Below are 19,121 nucleotides of genomic sequence, written 5' to 3'. Positions count from 1 at the left end.
TACCTTGATAATGTAAGGGTCTACTAAAATTTTAGTGTCTGCCTCCCCATCTAGAATTATGAATTAGGCTTTTGTATTATTAATTTATGAACCCAAACCCTAGTATAGGACCTGTGACAGGGTCAGCCCTCCGCAGAAGTGTGTTAAATGAACAGAGGGATGAATGAACAAGTACATGAATGGTTATCTGTCTGGCTGGGCAAACAAATAAGATCTGTAAAGCTCTGAATGTGGGGTCAGAAGACCAGCCAAAGAAATCCTCAAGGCTGGGGACTTCCTTTTTTTGGGTGTTTACATCCTCTGGGACTCATTATATGAAAGGCACATGAAATGTTTGCTGTCCTCAACTACCTGGGCCTTTGTTTTACCATTTGTGAAAGGTGGATCCTCACAGCTTCTCTCAGGGTCAAGTGGATTAAGTGAGCTTCTATGTGTGAGGAGCTATTTTAAGCACTGCACCAGCATCAGTCATTGTGAGTGGTGATAATGCCATTATTTCAAGGTCAAGGGTGGGGGAGATGGGAGGGTACAGGGACACAGTCGGTGTGTGCAGGAGAAGATGTCCAGTGCAGCATGGCTGGCACAGATAAACAGGAGGGCACAGCAGGGCCTACAGCCAGAGGGTTGGGTCTGGATTCCTAGTGAGCTCTTCTCCCAGGGCCCTGGTTGGCCATGAGAACTGTCCAGAGGAACCCTGGGAAGCCACGCCATGGAGTCCCTTCCTAACCACATAAAACAAGCTCAGCCAGGGTCCCTGAAGCAGCCATCTGATGCTGTTACAGTCTTGAGATCTCTCACGGATGATGCTGCCAATTAAAGGTCTCCCTTCTACACCCCCGCAGTCTGATCCCCAACCACATGCCCTGGGGAAGGGTAATTGAGGCTGTGACAAACCTCCCAGCCGAGATCTTTCTAGGGATGGTTTGGTCAGCCTAATTATCCTATGTTAATTAGATAAGACTCAAATTACAGGACCAAGGCTTGTAGGCCCAACACTTGGGGGATTTTCAAGTTATTCACCCGGTATCTCTGATTTTGCTGGAAGAAAATGATTTCTTGCTCCCAGGCAACTAAGCCCACAAATTAGGGCAGTGGCCCCCTCCTGAGCCCTATAAAAGTGGAGTCAGAGACAGCGGCTGATGAGCCACATCTCAGCTCACCAGAGTTAGCATCTCATTCCATCCCTGGCTTCCCCAGCATGAGTCGCCAATTCACCTACAAGTCAGGAGCTGCCTCCAAGGTGGGCTTCAGCAGCTATTCAGCTGTGCTCTCAGGGGGAAGCTCATCCTCCTATCGAGCAGGGGGCAAACCGTTCAGCGGGGACTTCGGAAGCCGGAGCCTGTATAACCTGGGGGGCACCCGGAGCATCTCTTTCAACATGGCCAGTAGCAGTGGGTGGGCAGGGAACTACGGGTTAAGCCGAGGCCGAACCAGTGGCTTTGCTGGCAGCATGTTTGGCAGCACGGCCCTGGGGCCCGTGCGTCCACCTGTGTCCCCTACAGGGGGCATCCACCAGGTCACCATCAACAAGAGCCTCCTGGTCCCCCTCAACGTGGAGCTGGACCCTGAGATCCAGAAAGTTCGTGCCCAGGAGCGGGAGCAGATCAAGGCACTGAACAACAAGTTTGCCTCCTTCATCGACAAGGTGGGACTTTCTGGAGAAAGCCAAGGCATGGGTCAGCCTAGAATATCTAGAAAGCCATAAGGGCCTGCTCTTCCTCTCATGGGATCCAGACCAGCTCAAACTCTGGTCGAAAGACAGACTCGTAGCCTATAATACACCCCAAACTGGAAGGCAAGGCAGATGGGGGTGAGTGCACTAGATCAGTGGTTCTCAAAAGTGGTCCCTAAACAAGCACCATCAGCATCACATGGCGTTTGTTAGACATGCATGTTCTCAGGCTCCACCTCATACCTATTGAATCACAAACTCTGGGAGTAGGACCCAGAACCCATGTTTTAACAAGCCCACAGGTGATGCTGATGAGTTTGAGAACTACTGTGGAACAAAGGGGTGGGATGGTTTAGGAAGTAGTGATTTCCTGAGCTTAGGGGAGCAAAGGAAGCTCACCATGGGTGACAATGAGCACCAGTAGTAGTTTGCTGGAAGGAGATGGGGAAAGGCAACCGGGGGAGAGGGAGCAGTCACATGCAGCATGATAGGACTTTTCTGGGGAAAGGAGGGACCTTGGGTTTGTGCAGTGTTTGTTGAATGGGGGGAGAGGGGCTGGCATGCTGTGAAGAGTGCAAGAACTTGGAGGTGACCAAGTAGGTGATGTGGAACCCCCAGAGAGTTTTTCTTTTTCTTTTTTGCTTTTTAGGGTTGCACCCATGGCATATGGTTGTTCTCAGGCTAGGGATTCAATTGGAGCTGCAGCTGCCACCCTAAACCACAGACACAGCAATGCAGAATCCAAGTCACATCTGACCTATGCCATAGCTCATGGCAATTCCAGATCCTTAATCCACTGAGCGAGGCCAGGGATCGAACCTGCATCCTCATGGGTAGTAGCCGGGTTCATAAGCCACTGAGCCACGATGGGAACTCCCACCAGTTTTGAGCAAGGGAATAGTACGATATTCATAGGCTGAAACTTGAGTAGCCTGGTTCTCTCTCTGGGGAAATTTTGGGAGAGCACAGCCAGACAGACATGAAAGCAACATAGGAGGGCCCAAGACCCCAGATCAGCTGGGCACCTGCCTCTGACTGGGCTGGGAGAGGCTGTGACCAAGGAGATGGAGGGTGGTGGAGCACAGGCCAGGCCACTAGGCCTGGAGTAGAGGTCCCCAAGAGCATGAAGGTCAGTATGGGCTAGCTTACCTGTCTAAGGACTTCCCCTAGAGAGGCAGCCCAGGCTGAACTTGACACTGGTCCAGGCAAGTTAGGACAAGTGCAGAAGAGAAAGATCTTGACTAGATGGAAAGGAAAGTGGTGAGGCCCCTCTTGATGTTAGTGGCTGCTCCTTGAAGGAGAACCTCAGTCAAACAAAGGGCCTGGGTGGGGAGAGGTGTGAGTGCCTTTTTTTCTGAGAGATGAGGCTATTTAATGTATGAGAGCACAGCTACTGTCCAGGGAAGGAAACCCTACCACCTCTCGCCATTGGTCGAATGTCTTTTGACTGGGTTCCAGGTGCGGTTCCTGGAGCAGCAGAACCAGGTGCTGGAGACCAAGTGGGAGCTGCTGCAGCAGCTGGACCTGAACAACTGTAAGAACAACCTGGAGCCCATCCTCGAGGGCTACATCAGCACCCTGCAGAAGCAGCTGGAGGTGCTGTCCGGGGACAGGGTGAGGCTGGACTCAGAGCTGAGGAGCACGCGGGACGTGGTGGAGGACTACAAGAAGAGGTGAGCAGGACCCTGCACCCGGGCTCACTGCCTCCTGGGATGGGGCTTTCCCTGCAGGCACCAGCCTCAGGGGTGCTGAGCTCAAGTGAGAGTGGCCCATCCTGAGCAGTTCTGCCTGGCCAGGCCAGATGAGTGCCATCTCTGGGTGATCATGAGGGCTGGGTGGTGAACAGCTAGTCTCCCAGGCAGTGGCAGGGCTGTCTTGGCAGCTGGCTACCTCCTCAGCCCCCTCCCTCCTGCTCCCACTCAAAAGACCCCAAGGGTGCACACCCCACTGGGGTCCTGAGCTCACTCAGTTCGCCTTCAAGTTCCAAGGAGACCTCCCCCCTCCCGATCCCTGGCAGGGCAGGAAGCTGGCATTTCTGTTGAGGTTCCTCTCACTCCTGTCAGGTCCTGGACGTCTGGGCCATGCTCCTCCCTCCTGTCCCAGGGGAGAGTCTGGCCACCTTCTTGGGACTCATGCTTGGGGATAGGGTGGAGTTATTAGTAAGGGTGTCAGGTGGAGGGGGGGGGTGACAAGAATCATGGCTGTGAGGGGCTACAGTGTGTTCCTGGGATTTGGACGCTGAGTGGAAGGAGGAAGAACCTCTTCAGTCTCAAGACTTCACAGGAAATCTTGACCCGAACCATCCAGGCACCTGGCTCTGGAGGGGGTTGCTTCAGACCCTGCCCACAATGCTGGCCAGAGACCTAGAGAATTGGACAGATTTGCAAAGATGTAGAATAATATCTGTTAAAAGATATATAATATGGGCGTCTCTTATCTCCGTTCATGATGAGAACACACATACACACACAAACACACACTCATGTACACACTTTTCTCATGGTGATGCTTTTTCTGCAGGTATGAAGAGCAAATAAATAAGCGCACGAGTGCCGAGAATGAATTTGTGGTGCTTAAGAAGGTGAGGAGAGAGTGTCACCTAGTCTCCCACAGAGTGGAATTGGGGGGGGGGTGAACCAGAGGGGAGACCGGGATCTGTGCCCTCTGTGGAAAGGCCTGGAGCCCAAGTGCCAGAAGGAGAAGATGGGGGGATGTGCAGCTTGGGGACACCTTGGGACACCTTGATGTTTATCTAGCACACATCGTTTTGTCCTTGCCCGTGTTCTGTATGAATGGGCAGGAATACAGATATGGACAGTCACTCCCAGGCCATGTCCATGGTGGCTTGGGGGAAAGCACATGCTTTGAGAGAAGCTGCAGGTCCACCTTCCCTGGCTGCCTGTCTTTGGCTACCCTTGGCTCTGACTGCTCTATGACTGACCATATGGGATATGGGACCTCACCCATGCCCCCTTTCAGACAGAGAGGTAGTAAAAAAATTCCATCTGTGGATGGGGCATAAGGAGTTTCAGAGACACAAGGATCTTGGCTCAAGGTCTCACACTGAGTCCTGGGTGGGGGTCAGGTTCTTGCCCCCTGGGTCATGACTTCATTCCCTGGGGCATTTAGCTGCAGTAGTTGGTGTTGGGGCACCAACTCCTGGGGGAGCCCTGTCTGGGCTCTAAGAAAGGCCACATCATGAGGTCTCTGGATTCCCTTAGGATGTGGATGCAGCTTACATGAGCAAGGTGGAGCTGCAAGCCAAGGTAGATGCCCTGGACGGAGAAATCAAGTTGTTCAAGTGCCTGTACGAGGGGGTAAGGCTCCCCTAACCACCTTTACCCCTGATTTGTCTTCTAGAAGGACAGACATATGAATAAACGAGCAGCCGCTTAATCATCAGGAACTTTAAGAGCCTGGGGAATGTCTAGCATTTGGATGCTGGGAGCTTTATAGATCAAAGCAAGAGTGACATCTATCTTGGTGTCCCCAAATGATGTGTGTCATCATTTGTCCTGCTCTCACATCCTTCAGAAAGCCATGGATCCTTAAGGGGTTCTCACTGACCTTCAGCCAATTTAAATATTCTCATTTCTGCCTATCTTCTCTCTGCTGCTTGGGGTACTTCCTCGAGTCTTAGGCGTGAAAGCCCTAGAGATGGAGGTGGAAAGTTCTCACATCCTTTCTACTACCTCTGTAACCATCTGATTTCAAGCTTAAGTTTGTTGGCCAAGCATCCATGGGCTCCTGTGTCCTTCTGCTTCTGGTGTGGTGGCAAAGCTGTTTCCGCTTCATCTTCTGCACTCTTGACCTGTCTCAGGTATCAGACACAGGGACTGTTTTCTTCTCAGGCTGCTTCAAACCCATTCAACAGTTTTTAGATGTGGTGTTGGAACCTCTAGGCTGGTAAACTCCATTCTTGGAAGTTTTGGGGACTATAGCTTACTTCTATTGGGGAGGGTCTGGGGGGTTCCCCTGCTAGGGCAGGCTCATCACCTTGGCACCTTCTGCTGCTCACAAAAGGCATTTCACGTTTCTTTGTTTCCACTGCAGGAGATTGCTCAGATCCAGTCCCACATCAGTGACACATCTGTCATCCTCTCCATGGACAATAATCGGAGCCTGGACCTGGACAGCATCATTGCGGAGGTCCAAGCCCAGTACGAGGAGATCGCCCTCAAGAGCAAAGCCGAGGCCGAGGCCCTGTACCAGACCAAGGTGAGGCTGTACACCTCCCCAGAGTCACGTGTTTTGGGCCTCTGGTCCAGTTCCACCTCTCAGCATGGCCGACATGCTTGCTTGGAGCACAGCATTGCCCTGGGCACTGGGGGAAGCCCAAGAGAAGGAGAGGAAGCTCTGTCCTTTGGAACCATGAAGCTATCAGAGGACACATGCAGCTGAGTGCAAATGAATGTGTCAGAATCATCAATGCTGGGAAGACAGAGGTTAGGGAACTAGGACACAATGTCTTTGGAGGTAAAGAGTTTTGAGCTGAGTCTGGGAAGGAGGAAAACATAGGTAGTTAGCACCTCAACTCCCTCATTAATTACAGTAAATTAGGGGGTCTCTTGGGTGTGATCTGAGATCAGGTAACTCCTACTTTCTCATTCAAGTCCAGCTCCAAAGAGAAAGGGGGAGTTTGAGTCCCTTAGATCTTAACTCCTCTAATGGGTTGTGGGTGGGAAAATTAGTCTTTAGATAATTTGGTTTCTTCCATCAAGGTGGCTACTTCCTAATTGTCCTTGCTGTTTTTCAGGCTCCTTCTCAAGGGAAATCCACCCTCTTGAGACCTTATCTTGTCCCTCCCTATGCCTCCTTGCTACCCTAGGGACAGAAAAATTTGGCCTACAGGGCTGGGAGGAAGGAAAGCTTTCAAGGCCTAGGAGAGAACTCAGTCCAGGACCTCTTAATGAAGGTTCAAACTGAAGTCCCCAGTTCAAAATCCTTCAATGTTATTGCTACAAGCTGGGGTCAGGGATGGCCGTGTGGTCTAACCCCTTTGGAATGTCAGTGACTAGTTCTTAATCCCATGTTCCTTCTAGAAGAATTAGGCAGGTCTGCACAGACATGATTTGAGGATTGTTTGCTGCTTGAGGGTATTCACACCTGCCCCTCTTCAGTTAGGGGCAAGTACTCACATAGTCTGAGAAATAGTATCAAGATGGCTTATTATTATTACCATTATTATTCACCTTTTGAAGAGTTTATGTAGCTTGTCAAGTCATTTATCTGGTAAGTGATGGAGCTGGATCTGAATATATATGACTGTTGCTTCCATGGTGTTAAATGGAAAGTAAGGTGGTGGCTCTGGTTGAGAAGTGTTTATGATAAGGGTTGGAGGTGGGATGGGAGCTGAATGGCAAGAGTTTGCTCTCTCATATGCCTCAGGAGGAGACAGACTAGTATCAGAACAGGGGAGTTGGGAGTTCCCATTGTGGCTCGGAGGGCTAAGAACCCAGCTAGTATCCATGAGGATGTGGGTTTGATCCCTGGCCTCACTCAGTGGGTTAAGGATCTGGCATTGCCATGAACTGTGGTGTAGGTTGCAGACTCGGCTCAGATCTGGTGTTGCTGAGGCTATGGTGTAGTCCAGCAGCTGCAGTCTGATTCTACCCCTAGCCTGGGAACTTCCATATGCTGGGGGTGTGGCCCTAAAATGAAAAAAAAATAACTGGGGAGTTCATTTCTCTTTCTTGTGTCAGTGGGTAGAGAAAGCTGCATCCTGCAGAGAAGCAGAAGGCCATCTGAACTGGAATAGGATTTATTGTCCCCAGATTAGCACCGAAGAGAAAACACAAGAACACAGTGAGAAGCCTCCCCCCCGCCCCGCCACCGACACCTTACGGGGGCTTGGCACCTTTAAGAAGAACCCTGAATCTAGGGCTATGCTGGGGCCAGAGAAGATGACTTTTATCTCAGTGGAAAGGCCAAGCACCCAGAGACAGACAGGCAGTGCACAGCCACCAGAGTTCTGAATGTCACATGTCTTTTGGTATTCCCTTTAAGCCAAATTCTGGGGTAGAAATGGAGTACTCTGTTGACTACTCAATGGATAACATCAAAGGCAAAAATAATCCCAAACTAGTAGTATATGACCCAAAATTTATGACTAGTAGTATTGGGGTATAGCCAAATCTACCCCAGCCATACACACAGGTGTGCACATGCATGTGCACGCACACACACGCACACACCATATGCCTCTAGGCCCAGCAAGATTTCCAGTATCCTGGGGCCCAATTGAACTATGAAGGGGAGGAAGTCAGAGAAAATAGAGATGGGCAGCTCATCAGCTCCCTCTTTGGTTCATTCATTCATTCATTCATTCATCAGACCTCTTTTCTAGGCATACCCTGTGCTAGATACTGGGAATTCAGAAATAAAATGAAAGGTCCCATCATCCCATCATTCAGAACCTGATGGGAAAGGCATAGAGATGTGTGATCACAGTACAGTGTGATAAGTGGTGTGCCAGGGGCTATGGGCACAGAACTACACCCAACCAGGGGATCAGGGAAGGCTTCCTGGAGGAGGAAGAGTTTTCCAGCTGGAGGGAGAAGTTCATGCACAGACTCAGAGACTTGAGAGCACATGGGCCAATTATGGAACCTGGAAGTGTTGGGTACAGGTGGAGAGCCACATAGTTGATGCGCAGGGTTAGTGAGAAATGAGTCTGGAGAGCCTGGTGGATGCCCAATCTCAAAGCACCTTGGTGCCAAGCTAAAAGTTAGAACTGGGCCTTGACTTTGAAAAGCTATGGGCAGAGGAGTTTCATAATTGCAGTTGTGTTGTGCTCTGGTGTGGACAACATGGGACTTTCAACTGTCCTCATGGCCACATCTAATCATCAGTGAGATCAACTGTGCTTAAGGTGAATAAATCAGTCCAATGAGCAGATGGTTGAGTGGGAGGCTGGTGAAGTTGGGACCCCTGCTCACCTCTGCCATACTCCCCAGGCAAAAAGGCACAGTCTGCCAGGCTGAGCTTGGGTCCCTGCTTTGGCCCCTCTCCCCTTAGTTCCAAGAGCTCCAGCTGGCAGCCGGCCAGCATGGGGATGACCTCAAACACACCAAGAACGAGATCTCAGAGCTGACCCGGCTCATCCAAAGGCTGCGCTCGGAGATCGAGAGTGTGAAGAAGCAGGTGAAGAGGGTTTGGGGTTTCCTGGCTCATCCCCAAGGGAGGGGTGAACTTTCAATCACATACTCCCTCATTCTCCTTCTCCTTCTCTGGGTCCTCCATCTCAGAACCCCCTCCTCAAAAGGAACCCCTGCTCTGATCCCCTACACTTAGCACTCACCTGAATTTTGCAACAATTGAAAGGGTCTTTTCAGAAAGAGAAGGGGCTGAGAATAAAAAGCTCCTAGTCCCAGGGTAACAGGACTCCTTGGCCATGTATGCGGCTTTGCTCTAGGAAGTGGGGCAGGATAGAGAGCACTTGGGGAACTGAATAAGGCCCAGGGTGCCTTAGAACTCAAGGAGAGATGCTACCTCCTGGCCCTCAGTGCTCCAATCTGGAGACGGCCATTGCTGATGCTGAGCAGCGGGGAGACAACGCCCTGAAGGATGCCCGGGCCAAGCTGGACGAGCTGGAGGTTGCCCTGCACCAGGCCAAGGAGGAGCTGGCCCGGATGCTGCGCGAGTACCAGGAGCTCATGAGCACAAAGCTGGCCCTGGACATCGAGATCGCCACCTACCGCAAGCTGCTGGAGGGCGAGGAGTGCCGGTGGGTGATGCGAAGGGTTTTAGAATGTTAGGGTGGGAAGGACTTTGGGCATCTTTTGGCTTGGTTTCCCAGGTGTGTGGGGCAGGCTACTGGAGGAGCTGGACATACTTTTTAGGTCACCTACAAACACAGCCTTAAACAGCATCCATCGGATAATAAATAAGATGGTGAGTTCCTTCATGGTTCTCCTTCTAGTCTTCAGACTACGACAGGGAGACAGTCTCAGCATGGTGCTGTTGTGTGTCTATCATCACCCTGACACTTGTAAATATACTTATTAGTAAAGAGATCATAGATCGCAGGTTCAGAGTCTCTGGGAAGACAGCGATATCTAGCCAAAAAATTTAAAAAAAAATTGTTTTATTGGAGAGCACATTGTGGCTCAGTGGGTAAAGAACCCGACTAGTATCCATGAGGACGCAGGTTCGATCCCTGGCCTCAGTCAGTGGGTTAAGGATCTGGCGTTGTCACATGCTGCAGCATAGGTCGCAGATATGGCTCAGATCTGGCCTTGCTGTGGCTGTGGCATAGGCCGGCACTGCAGCTCCAGTTCAACTCAAAGTCTGGGAACTTCCATGTGCTACTGGTGTGCCCCTAAAAATATAAAAAAAGTTGTATGTTTTCTTTTCATTATATTTATTTTTACTTCTACTGTTTTGTTCTTTTTTGGTCCAGCAATTCTGGTTTTCTATTTACCCTGGTGATATAAAGAGAAATGTGGTTTTGTTATAAAGGGCGGAGTCCATGAAAAATACTAAATATACAGCAGTAGGAGTTGTACATGGTCATAGCAACAGCAGGAAGGGTGGTACATGAAGCACTGACATTTGAAAAACTCGGTTCTAATCCAGCACCATTTTTATAAAGGAGATCCAGAGAGAAGTTATTGGTCCTAAAATCATTCGTTAGTTTCATAGTGGCAACTCCCGATGCCAGTATTTCCACACATGTGTTTGCTCAGGCAGTAGCCTCATAGAAATAAAGTGGGCCAAAGAGAAGCACAACAGCAGGGCCCTCCCCCAGGAGGTGGTGTTGCTACTGGGGGCTCCCGGGTTGCAAGTTTGAAAGGGGTAAGAGCAGAATGAGGAGGGAGAGAGAGGTGCTGAAGGTCAAACAGGTGCAGTCAATGCCATCTGGCCAGCTGGAGGGCTTGTGGAGGCTGAGTTTAGTCCAGCTGATGGTTTTAGGCTGGGGTGTGGGTAACTCCGATGCCACGTGATGGAGACTTATCTGCGCCTGTCTCCCCGTGCAGGATGTCTGGAGAATACACCAATTCTGTGAGCATAGGTGAGTATGTCATGCCCCTGAAGGAATATTTTTAGTCCATTAATGAACACTAAATAAGTGGTCCCCTACCACTGGGACCCCCATGGAACAGCCTGGGTTCTCTCCGCCTGGTGGACCACCATTGTCCTAAATGTTTTTTTGCTCCCTGCTGCCTCTTCCTCTGTGGAGTCAGCTCCTCATCACATCCTGACATTTCACACTGGCCCCTCCCCAAAAAGCTCACCCACGCTGGGATGAGACGCTCAGCCCCACCCTCCTTCTGCCACCCCCTCCACTCCGGCTTTCCTGCATGACAAGTGAACAGGGAGGGGGCACTTCCTCACTCATAGAGACCCGGGCACAGACTCGCCATGCACAACCAGTTTCAATGCTGCTCCACAGGGTTCAGTCTGGTCTCCTGAGATAAGCTGGCAAGAACTCTCCTGAATCAAGTCATCAGGAGCTTCTTTGAAAAAAATTAAGAATGTTTTAAGTTAAATGCAAGACTTGATGGTTTACATGATGCTTGGGCATCAGCTGTTCTTTGGGAGAAGCCCTTGATACTCCTGTTTGTTCAAACAATGAGATGGCTCTGGGTTTGTGGGTCCTTTGGGATCTGGGCTATTTCTCCTGGTGCTAGAGCAGCTCAGGAATTGAACATGTGTCACTAAACTCAAGTCCACGGTTGCTGTGGAGGGTTTGTTTAAGAGTGAGACATTTAAACTAGTTGGGGCAGGGAGGTTGGAGGGGACTTTGGGTCAGCCCTGTCCTGGGATTTACCGTCCCCCCACCCTGTCCCCCACAGCAGTCATCAGCAGCTCCACAGCTGGGACCGTAGGCTCAGGAGCCAGCTTTGGGTTCAGCGGCACCGGCACCTATGGCTACCGACCCAGCTCCGTTGGTAGGGGCTACAGCATCCTGTCTGGGAGCTGTGTCACTGGCAGCGGGAACTGCAGCCCCCAAGGAGAGTCCAAAACTAGGCTGGGAAGTGCAAGTAAGTGCAACTTCCCACCTGGGAAGATCCCAGCTGTGAGCTCACCCACCAAGAAAACCACACGATAACGTGAAGGACAGCGGTTTGGACGCCTTGCTCTGGTTTCTCCTGGACTCTCCGCTCCAAGAAATTCTTCTGTCGCGTTGTCATCATCTCCTTTTTGCTTTGCTTTGCCACTGACATCTCCTTTCTTGTAACTCTGTGCCTTGGTCTTTCTTAAGAATCAAGGGTTCTAGCACACCCTTCTGCCTTCACACCAAGAGAAGGATATGCCTCTTAACCCAGGCTCACCTTCCTGAAGCACTGCCAAGGAGAAAGACCTGGCCTTTCCTCTGGCCTGCGCGCCCCCTTCAAAGGAAGGTTTTCTCTCTAGAAATCCCAGTCCTCCTGCTGTCCCCGCCATGCCATGGCCCAGGTAGTTATTTGGCCCAGGTAGTGTGCTCCATGGGTACATGAGATGACAGGTCCACTGACAGACCTGCAAGGACTGTCTCTTGTTAAAGCAACACCAGCTCTGGGGAAACACCAGGTTATTGATTGTCCCTTGTGTAGTGACTGCAGACTCTATAGCTGAGAGTACCTCTGACGGCTGGTCCCATCGATGAAAGGATTTGTGCTCGCAGCATGTGAGTTCTTGTCCTCCTTCAGGCCTTTCTTCCTACTTCCCTATCTCACCAATAAACTTCTACAACTCACGCAGGCCCAGGTTGCTTCTGTCCCCTAAGGGAATCTCATCTTAGGCCATGTCTCTTCTGTATGTAGAGGTCAATGACCTGGAACCCATGGCATCCCAGGCCCAGTGCCTTCCACAGAGCCCCTAAGAATCCTTTGATGGGACCCCATCATCACCTCCACTGGATTCTGTGTATTTATCTCTGTTTGCCATCCCCAGCCGACGAACCAAGTCATGCTTTTCTCAGGCCAATGCTCCAGTGGTTGAAAAATCTTTAGGAACATTCAGATTATCAACAGAGAGAGGAAGTCAACACTTATTAGTTTTGCGATGATATTTAAAGCTGGCCAAGAGGCCACAGAAGGCCAGTTCCAAAAAGCCTCGGACTCAAATTATAGCTGTTCCTTGTTCTCTGGGAAAAAGCCAAAGGAAGAGTCTGTTTCAAGAAATGACCCATGTTCTCTCGGTCCTTGGAGAAGTTTCACTGCGTTGATCGTGGATGTGAATGTGTATATACATGTGTATGAGTCATGTTTAAGCACGGTGCCATGTCTGTTTTACTCCACTCTGCTTCCAAAACACCTGTGCTCAGAGATTTCTCATAGGTCCCCAGGCCATGACCATGCTAGCAGGATGCGACAGGAGGTGAATAGCAAGTGAGAGGCCTGCACACATTCAAACTGGGGCTCACAGGTGCATTTGAACAGGGTCAGTGGGTCCAGACAGGATCTTAGAGTAAATTCCGTCTCTGCAGCTAAGTGGTGATCATGAGTGAAGCTCTCAACCCTTTTGAGCCTCATTTCTGTAGCTATAAGATAAGCCTACAGAATCAACCCCCAGAAGGTTGTTAGGCTAAAACGAGGCTAAAATGAGACAAAGATGTTCCTGGTACAAAGTTCATGCTTAATAAATGTAAGTGGAGGGAGTTCCCGTCATGGCTCAGTGGTTAACGAATCCGACTAGGAACCATGAGGTTGCGGGTTCAATCCCTAGCTTTGTTCAGTGGGTTAAGGATCTGGCATTGCCATGAGCTGTGGTGTAGGTCGCAGACGCGGCTTGGATCCCACGTTGCTGTGGCTCTGGCTTACACCAGCGGCTACAACTCTGATTAGACCCCTAGCCTTGGAACCTCCATATGCCGTGGAAAGTGGCCCTAGAAGAGGCAAAAAGACAAAAAAAAAATGTAAGTGGAAACAAAAATCTTGTTCTTAATCTTTGTGGTTCAAAAACTAAATTAGTTCATCGAAAGAGGTGTTAGCTGCTGGCAAAGCAATTCAGAAAATCTGAACTTTAAAGAAACCATCTTATAAATTATATGCAGTTTATTTATGGCCCGATGGAGAACTGGCTGGCGGAATAATTAGCCTCAGGTAAGACACCCTTGGGTCCAGTAAAGAAACTATTCAAGGAATATTTAGTTATCTATCATGTGCCTGACATGAGTTAGTGTTGGGGATACAGTGAAACGTAAATGGGTCCATGCTGTTAATGGAGACATAACCATGAAAAAACGTAACCGTATCACAGGTGAGACAGTGGCAACACAAGAAATCACAGACGTAGTGGCAGAAGAGAGTGGGCCAGGCTGGAGTGCTGTCACTCACTGTGTGACTTAGGCAAGCTACTTCTGCTCTACGAGCCTCAGTTTCCTCATTTGTGAAAAGGGCTTAATAATAGCAGTTTCCTCATAAAGATGTCCTGAGAATTACATTTGATGAACAAATGTAGGAGAGTGATTTAATTTAGTGACTGGCACATAGCACGTCCTAAATAAATGGTCGCCATTAAACCACTGTTACCATCATCGCTCTTAGTATTGCTAAGATAGACTATTCTTACCAAGAAGCTGAAGTGTGAGGGGAAGCAGAGAAGGTCTAATAGCGATCGAAGGTTATTTGTTGAATAGGAACAAAGGATGAAGAGTAATGGCTATTAAGAGAGATTTCTACCATCCAACTTCCATGCTTGGCTTCAGATCATTAACCCAGACTGCCTCCATGCAAACCCTGAAATCTCAATGGCTTACTTAACTTAACCCCAAAGAGGTTTATTTTCCACTCCCAGTCCAAGGCAGGTTGGAGCCGCTCTCCTATGTGGTTCTCCCAGTGGATGTCTCAGGAACCTAGGCTCTTGTGTCTTGTAGCTCTGCCATTTGGAACGCACAGTCTCCAAGGTTTCTGGGACAGGATAAAAGAGAGATGGAGGAGACACGTGGGCTGCTAACTGCCTTATCCTAGAAACAACACGCTTCAATGCCACTCACACTTAATTGGCCAACATGGCCCCAAGCCCCAACTAAGTCCCAAAGGAAGCCGGGAAAGGAGCTGAGGGCACTTGGTAAGCACTGATGGTCTCTGGCACAGGCTTCCTCAGTGTGGGGACTGACACCAGTCATTGCCAGCATTCTCTCTGCCCTTGAGCAGTGCTGGTGATGCTGGTACATGACCTCCAGCCCAGGCAAACAACTTCCTTTTGGTTTTGACAATGTAACCTGGCATCATGCCATAAATGAGAATAGGCTGCATATTATATTCATTATTCCTAAATCTCCGTCATGTTTTCAAGGAGATATTTTAAGTCTATTCAGATTTGGGAAATTTACTTAATGGTGAAATACGGATAACTTATTCATCTCTTAAAGCAGATTCCCTGAAAACCTGGTTCCTATATTTGGTCAAAAAGAGGGCTTGATGGTCAAGAAAAGATTTTGAAAACACTGAGGTGTTTTGTTTTGTTTTTAACAAAACAGTACTTTATCTCTGATACTAGAGTCAGCCTTCTTCTTTCTTCTCTAGACTTTTTTTTTTTCTGCTTTTTAGGGCCTCACCCACGGCATATGGAAGTTCCTAGGCTAGGGGTATAATCAGAGCTACAGCTGCCAGCCTACACCACAGCCACAGCAACGCTGGATCCTTAACCCACTGAGCGAGGCCGGGGATCAAACCCGCATCCTTATGGATTCTAGTTGGATTCGTTTTCACTGAGCCACGATGGAACTCCTAGATTTTTTTTTTAATTCACTTAGTGAGGAGGGGAAGGCAATAAAAAGATGAGGGGTGAGAGGCACAAACTATGGATGTAAGATAAGCTAAAGAATATATTGCACGACACTGGAATTATAGCCAATATTTTTTGTAACAACTGTTAAGTGGAAAGAAATCTTTAAAAAACTCACTTATAAACAAACTGCATGCTCATATTGGAACATTCAAAAATACTGAAAAGGAGGAGTTCCCGTCGTGGCTCAGTGGTTAACGAATCCGACTAGGAACCATGAGGTTGCGGGTTTGATCCCTGGCCTTGCTCAGTGGGTTAAGGATCCAGCGTTGCCGTGACCTGTGGTGCAGGTTGCAGATGCAGCTTGGATCCCAGGTTGCTGTGGCTCTGGCATAGGCTGGCAGCTACAACTCCAATTTGACCCCTAGCCTTGGAACCTCCATATTCCTCGGGAGCGGCCCCAGAAAAAGCAAAAAGACAAAAAAAAATACTAAAAAGGAGAAAAAAAATTATTCAAAATTCCACTTTACAGTCACCGTGTGTGGAAAGCACTGAGTTTTATATCACTCTTTGGTGTAGTAGTAGCAATAGCAGTAGCAGTAAGCATATTAGTGGATCTAAAAAATCCTGCAATAAGATGCCTGCCTAAATTTTTTTTTTAACCCCAACATGATATTCATCCCAACATTTTTTTGCTACAAGGTACCTATTAATTTCCTCAGAACTAGTGTTCTGGGGCAAAAGAGACCCAATTTAATCACATTTGCAAATCCTCACTTAAAGAATTTCACTGTCTTACATTGCTGACCTATGGTTTCAAAGGGAGCAGTTTCTGTCGCTGTCCCCCAGAACTAATGGCATAGGTACTCTCTAGGGCCTATGGTCACACACTGAGCTGCTGTCAGGGGCAGGTGTACCCACCCCAGGCCTCAGCCACCTTTTGATCTGCTCACATCCCCACATATTTGATGTCTCTGAAACCTGGATGTGTCACTATTGCCTCTTCATAACCTCTAGGATAAGCCCAGAGTTTATAGAATTCCGGATTCATCCATCCAGTCAGTCCCTCATTGGAAGATAAGAAAAGGTCATCTCAGGAGTTCCCATAGTGGCTCAGTGGTTAACAAACCCGACTAGTAACCATGAGGTTGCGGGTTTGATCCCTGGTCTTGCTCAGTGGGTTAAGGATCCGGTTGGTGTTGCCATGAACTGTGGCATAGGTCGCAGACGTGGCTTGGATCCCGTGTTGCTGTGGCTGGGGTGTGGCATAGGCTGGCAACTGTAGCTCTGACTGGACCCCTAGCCTGGGAACCTCCATATGCCATGATGCAGCCCTAAAAAGACAAAAGACGAAAAAAGAAAGAAAGAAAGAAAGAAAGAAAGAAAGAAAGAAAGAAAGAAAGAAAGAAAGAAAGAAAGAAGCCCATCTCACCTGTTCTCTTACCTGTTCCTGCTAGTAGGATAGCCAGCACCTAACCCTGGACAGAAGTGGCTTGGTCCCCAAAGGATGAATGTCTCAACTTCTTGGAAAGTTTCCAGAAAAAAAGGAGACTTCAACTGGGAACTATGTCTAGTCACTTATGATGGAGCGTGATAATGTAAGAAAAAAGAATGTATACATGTATGTGTAATTGGGTCATCATGTTGTATAGTAGAAAATTGACAGAACACTGTAAACCAGCTATAATGGAAAAAAATAAAAATCATTATATATATATATATATAAATTCAATGGAAACATTTGAAAAAAAGGAGACTTCAGAGGCTCCTTTTGAAAGCCAATTCTATGTATGTTTCTCCTGTTTCAATTTAAATCCATTTCTTACTTTTCTATTCTCAGTGGCCAGAATTAATCAATTCTTTCTTGTGCTTATGGGGAAAAAAACTGGCTCAAATTGCGGGGTGGAAGGAGAAATCTCATGAAATAATGGAAAATACAATCTTGAGTTTCTTGAAGGGCCTGCTGGTCCCCCAGCCACACTGACACTGGCCCTCCTCTCTCCAGGGAGAAGGGACTGTAGCACCTCCTCTTAGGCAGCACAGACGGCCCACCCTCTTCCCCTCCCAGGACACCCAGAGTTCTTTATCTGTTCATCTGTGGCCGGCGCCATCTCCATCACTCACCAATGCCCCCGCAGCCTTGTTCCCTGTGGGGTAAACACCTTGGCTGTTATTATGCTCTGCAATTGGTTCAGTGGAGGCTGTGTCAGTCATTTAACTCCAGGTACCATCTGGCCACCCCATTAGGGCCTCAAGGCAAGTCCAGGCTCCATAGTATGGCAGAGGACACAGCATGAGCCTTGTCCTGAGCTCCAGTCTGTTTCATATTCATCCTAAATGTCCCTGGTGCCAAGGCCCTGAGGAATGGGGGAGAGAAGGGTTAATTCAGAGGGCTCTGTCAATCTGATGGAGGAATGGGACCCATGCCAAGGACTCAGGCTGACTGAGATACAAGAGTGATGCAATGGAACCCCACCTGGATGCCAGGGTTGCTGGAAGGGCTGTTCCTAAGGAAGAGATGAATTGATGGTAACTTAAGTTGGAGAGAATGAAATAGGTTAGAAGATATTCCTGAGCTTATATGGAATCGCATTCTAGAATCTAGTTTTTAATTTCAGATTGGGGGAGTCTTCCTTGGCTTTTCTTGACCTGTTCCTGATATTCCATCCCATTTTGATCCGGAATCAGAGAGGCCAGGGCAGCCAATGTCCTGACCAGAGGTTCCTTGTTTGGATGAATGACCCTCTTCTGCTATTAAAGACAAAACAGGCATTCCTGCTGTGGCACAGGGGAAATGAATCTGACTGGCATCCATGAGGACTTGGCTCCATCCCTGGCTTTGCTCAGTGGGTCAGGGATCCGGCATTGCTGTGAGCTGTGGTGTAGGTCGCAGACATGGCTCTGATCTGGTGTTGCTGTGGCTCTGGCGTAGGCCGGCAGTTACAGCTCGGGTTGGATCCCTAGCCTGGGAACTTCCATATGCCGTGGTGTGGCCCTAAAAAGCAAAGAAAACAAAAAAAAAACCACCAAAAAAAAACCCCCCCCAAACAAAACATAAACCCAAACCAAATAAAACATAAAACCCAAGACCAAAACAAAACCAAGACCCAAACCTCAGGAAAGACCATCTTCCTAAAGCTTCTCTGTGCCATCTCCCCAGGCCACCTTCTTCCCTCTATCCCAGTATCATCCAAACTCTTGTTCCAGAAATGCTTTTCTGGAGGAAGCTTTTAGCTCTGGCCCCAAAGCACCCACCAGCACTTGTGACCAGAGTTCTCACTGGCCTTATCTGTCACTGAGTCTGGTCTCCCAGACAGAGAAATCCCTGCAAATGGGCCAGAAGTCTCTACTCTGGGAACTTCCTTCCAAGACTTTGCACAGAACCAGCTGCATCCAGAGGCCTGGGGAAGCAGCACGGGACAGGCTAACGATGAATATTCTTGACCTTCTGAAGCAGCACCAGCTTGAACATCTGCCCCCCATCTCTCCCCACCAGCTCCCCCCCACCCACTTTCCTCTCCCTCTCCCCTGCCCCACCCATCCAGAAAGGCCAGACCTACTGAAAGCTTCCACTGGAGATCTCGGCAGTGATAATCCCCGGAATTGCAGGCCATCGAAGGGAGATAAGGCAGCCAAATTACTATAATGCGGGAGGTTCTGGGCCATTTTATAGGGGATTCATGGGGAGTTCAGGGTGGAAGAGACAAAAATCTGAGAGGAGATGGTAATTTCCTAACCTAAGAAGAGCCAAGAGTCTCCATATAGCCTTAAAGATGTTTCCGGCCTACAAATT

The 19,121-nt window shown here is 48.9% G+C and overlaps 1 protein-coding gene across 2 annotated transcripts; it reads left to right on the top strand.

The window, feature by feature from the left end:
- The first annotated feature begins 1,144 nt into the window (after window positions 1-1,144).
- LOC125131665 (keratin, type II cytoskeletal 73-like) lies at window positions 1,145-12,353 on the top strand. Of its 2 annotated transcripts, none has more exons than XM_047788441.1 (9): window positions 1,145-1,645; window positions 3,131-3,345; window positions 4,193-4,253; window positions 4,894-4,989; window positions 5,726-5,890; window positions 8,690-8,815; window positions 9,178-9,398; window positions 10,651-10,685; window positions 11,473-12,353. In XM_047788441.1, the coding sequence occupies exons 1-9, from the start codon at window positions 1,199-1,201 to the stop codon at window positions 11,724-11,726; spliced, it is 1,620 nt and encodes a 539-aa protein (XP_047644397.1). In that variant the 5' UTR covers window positions 1,145-1,198; the 3' UTR covers window positions 11,727-12,353. The 2 variants fall into 2 exon arrangements, with proteins under 2 accessions (XP_047644397.1, XP_047644396.1); XM_047788440.1 differs by having other exon boundaries at window positions 1,168-1,645; window positions 11,470-11,726.
- Window positions 12,354-19,121: the final 6,768 nt, after the last annotated feature.

This window comes from Phacochoerus africanus, chromosome 7 (assembly GCF_016906955.1).
Source record: "Phacochoerus africanus isolate WHEZ1 chromosome 7, ROS_Pafr_v1, whole genome shotgun sequence".
NCBI lineage: Eukaryota > Metazoa > Chordata > Mammalia > Artiodactyla > Suidae > Phacochoerus > Phacochoerus africanus.
The sequence above is the reverse complement of the archived record's forward strand: the minus strand, read 5'-3'. Positions and strand labels throughout refer to the sequence as shown.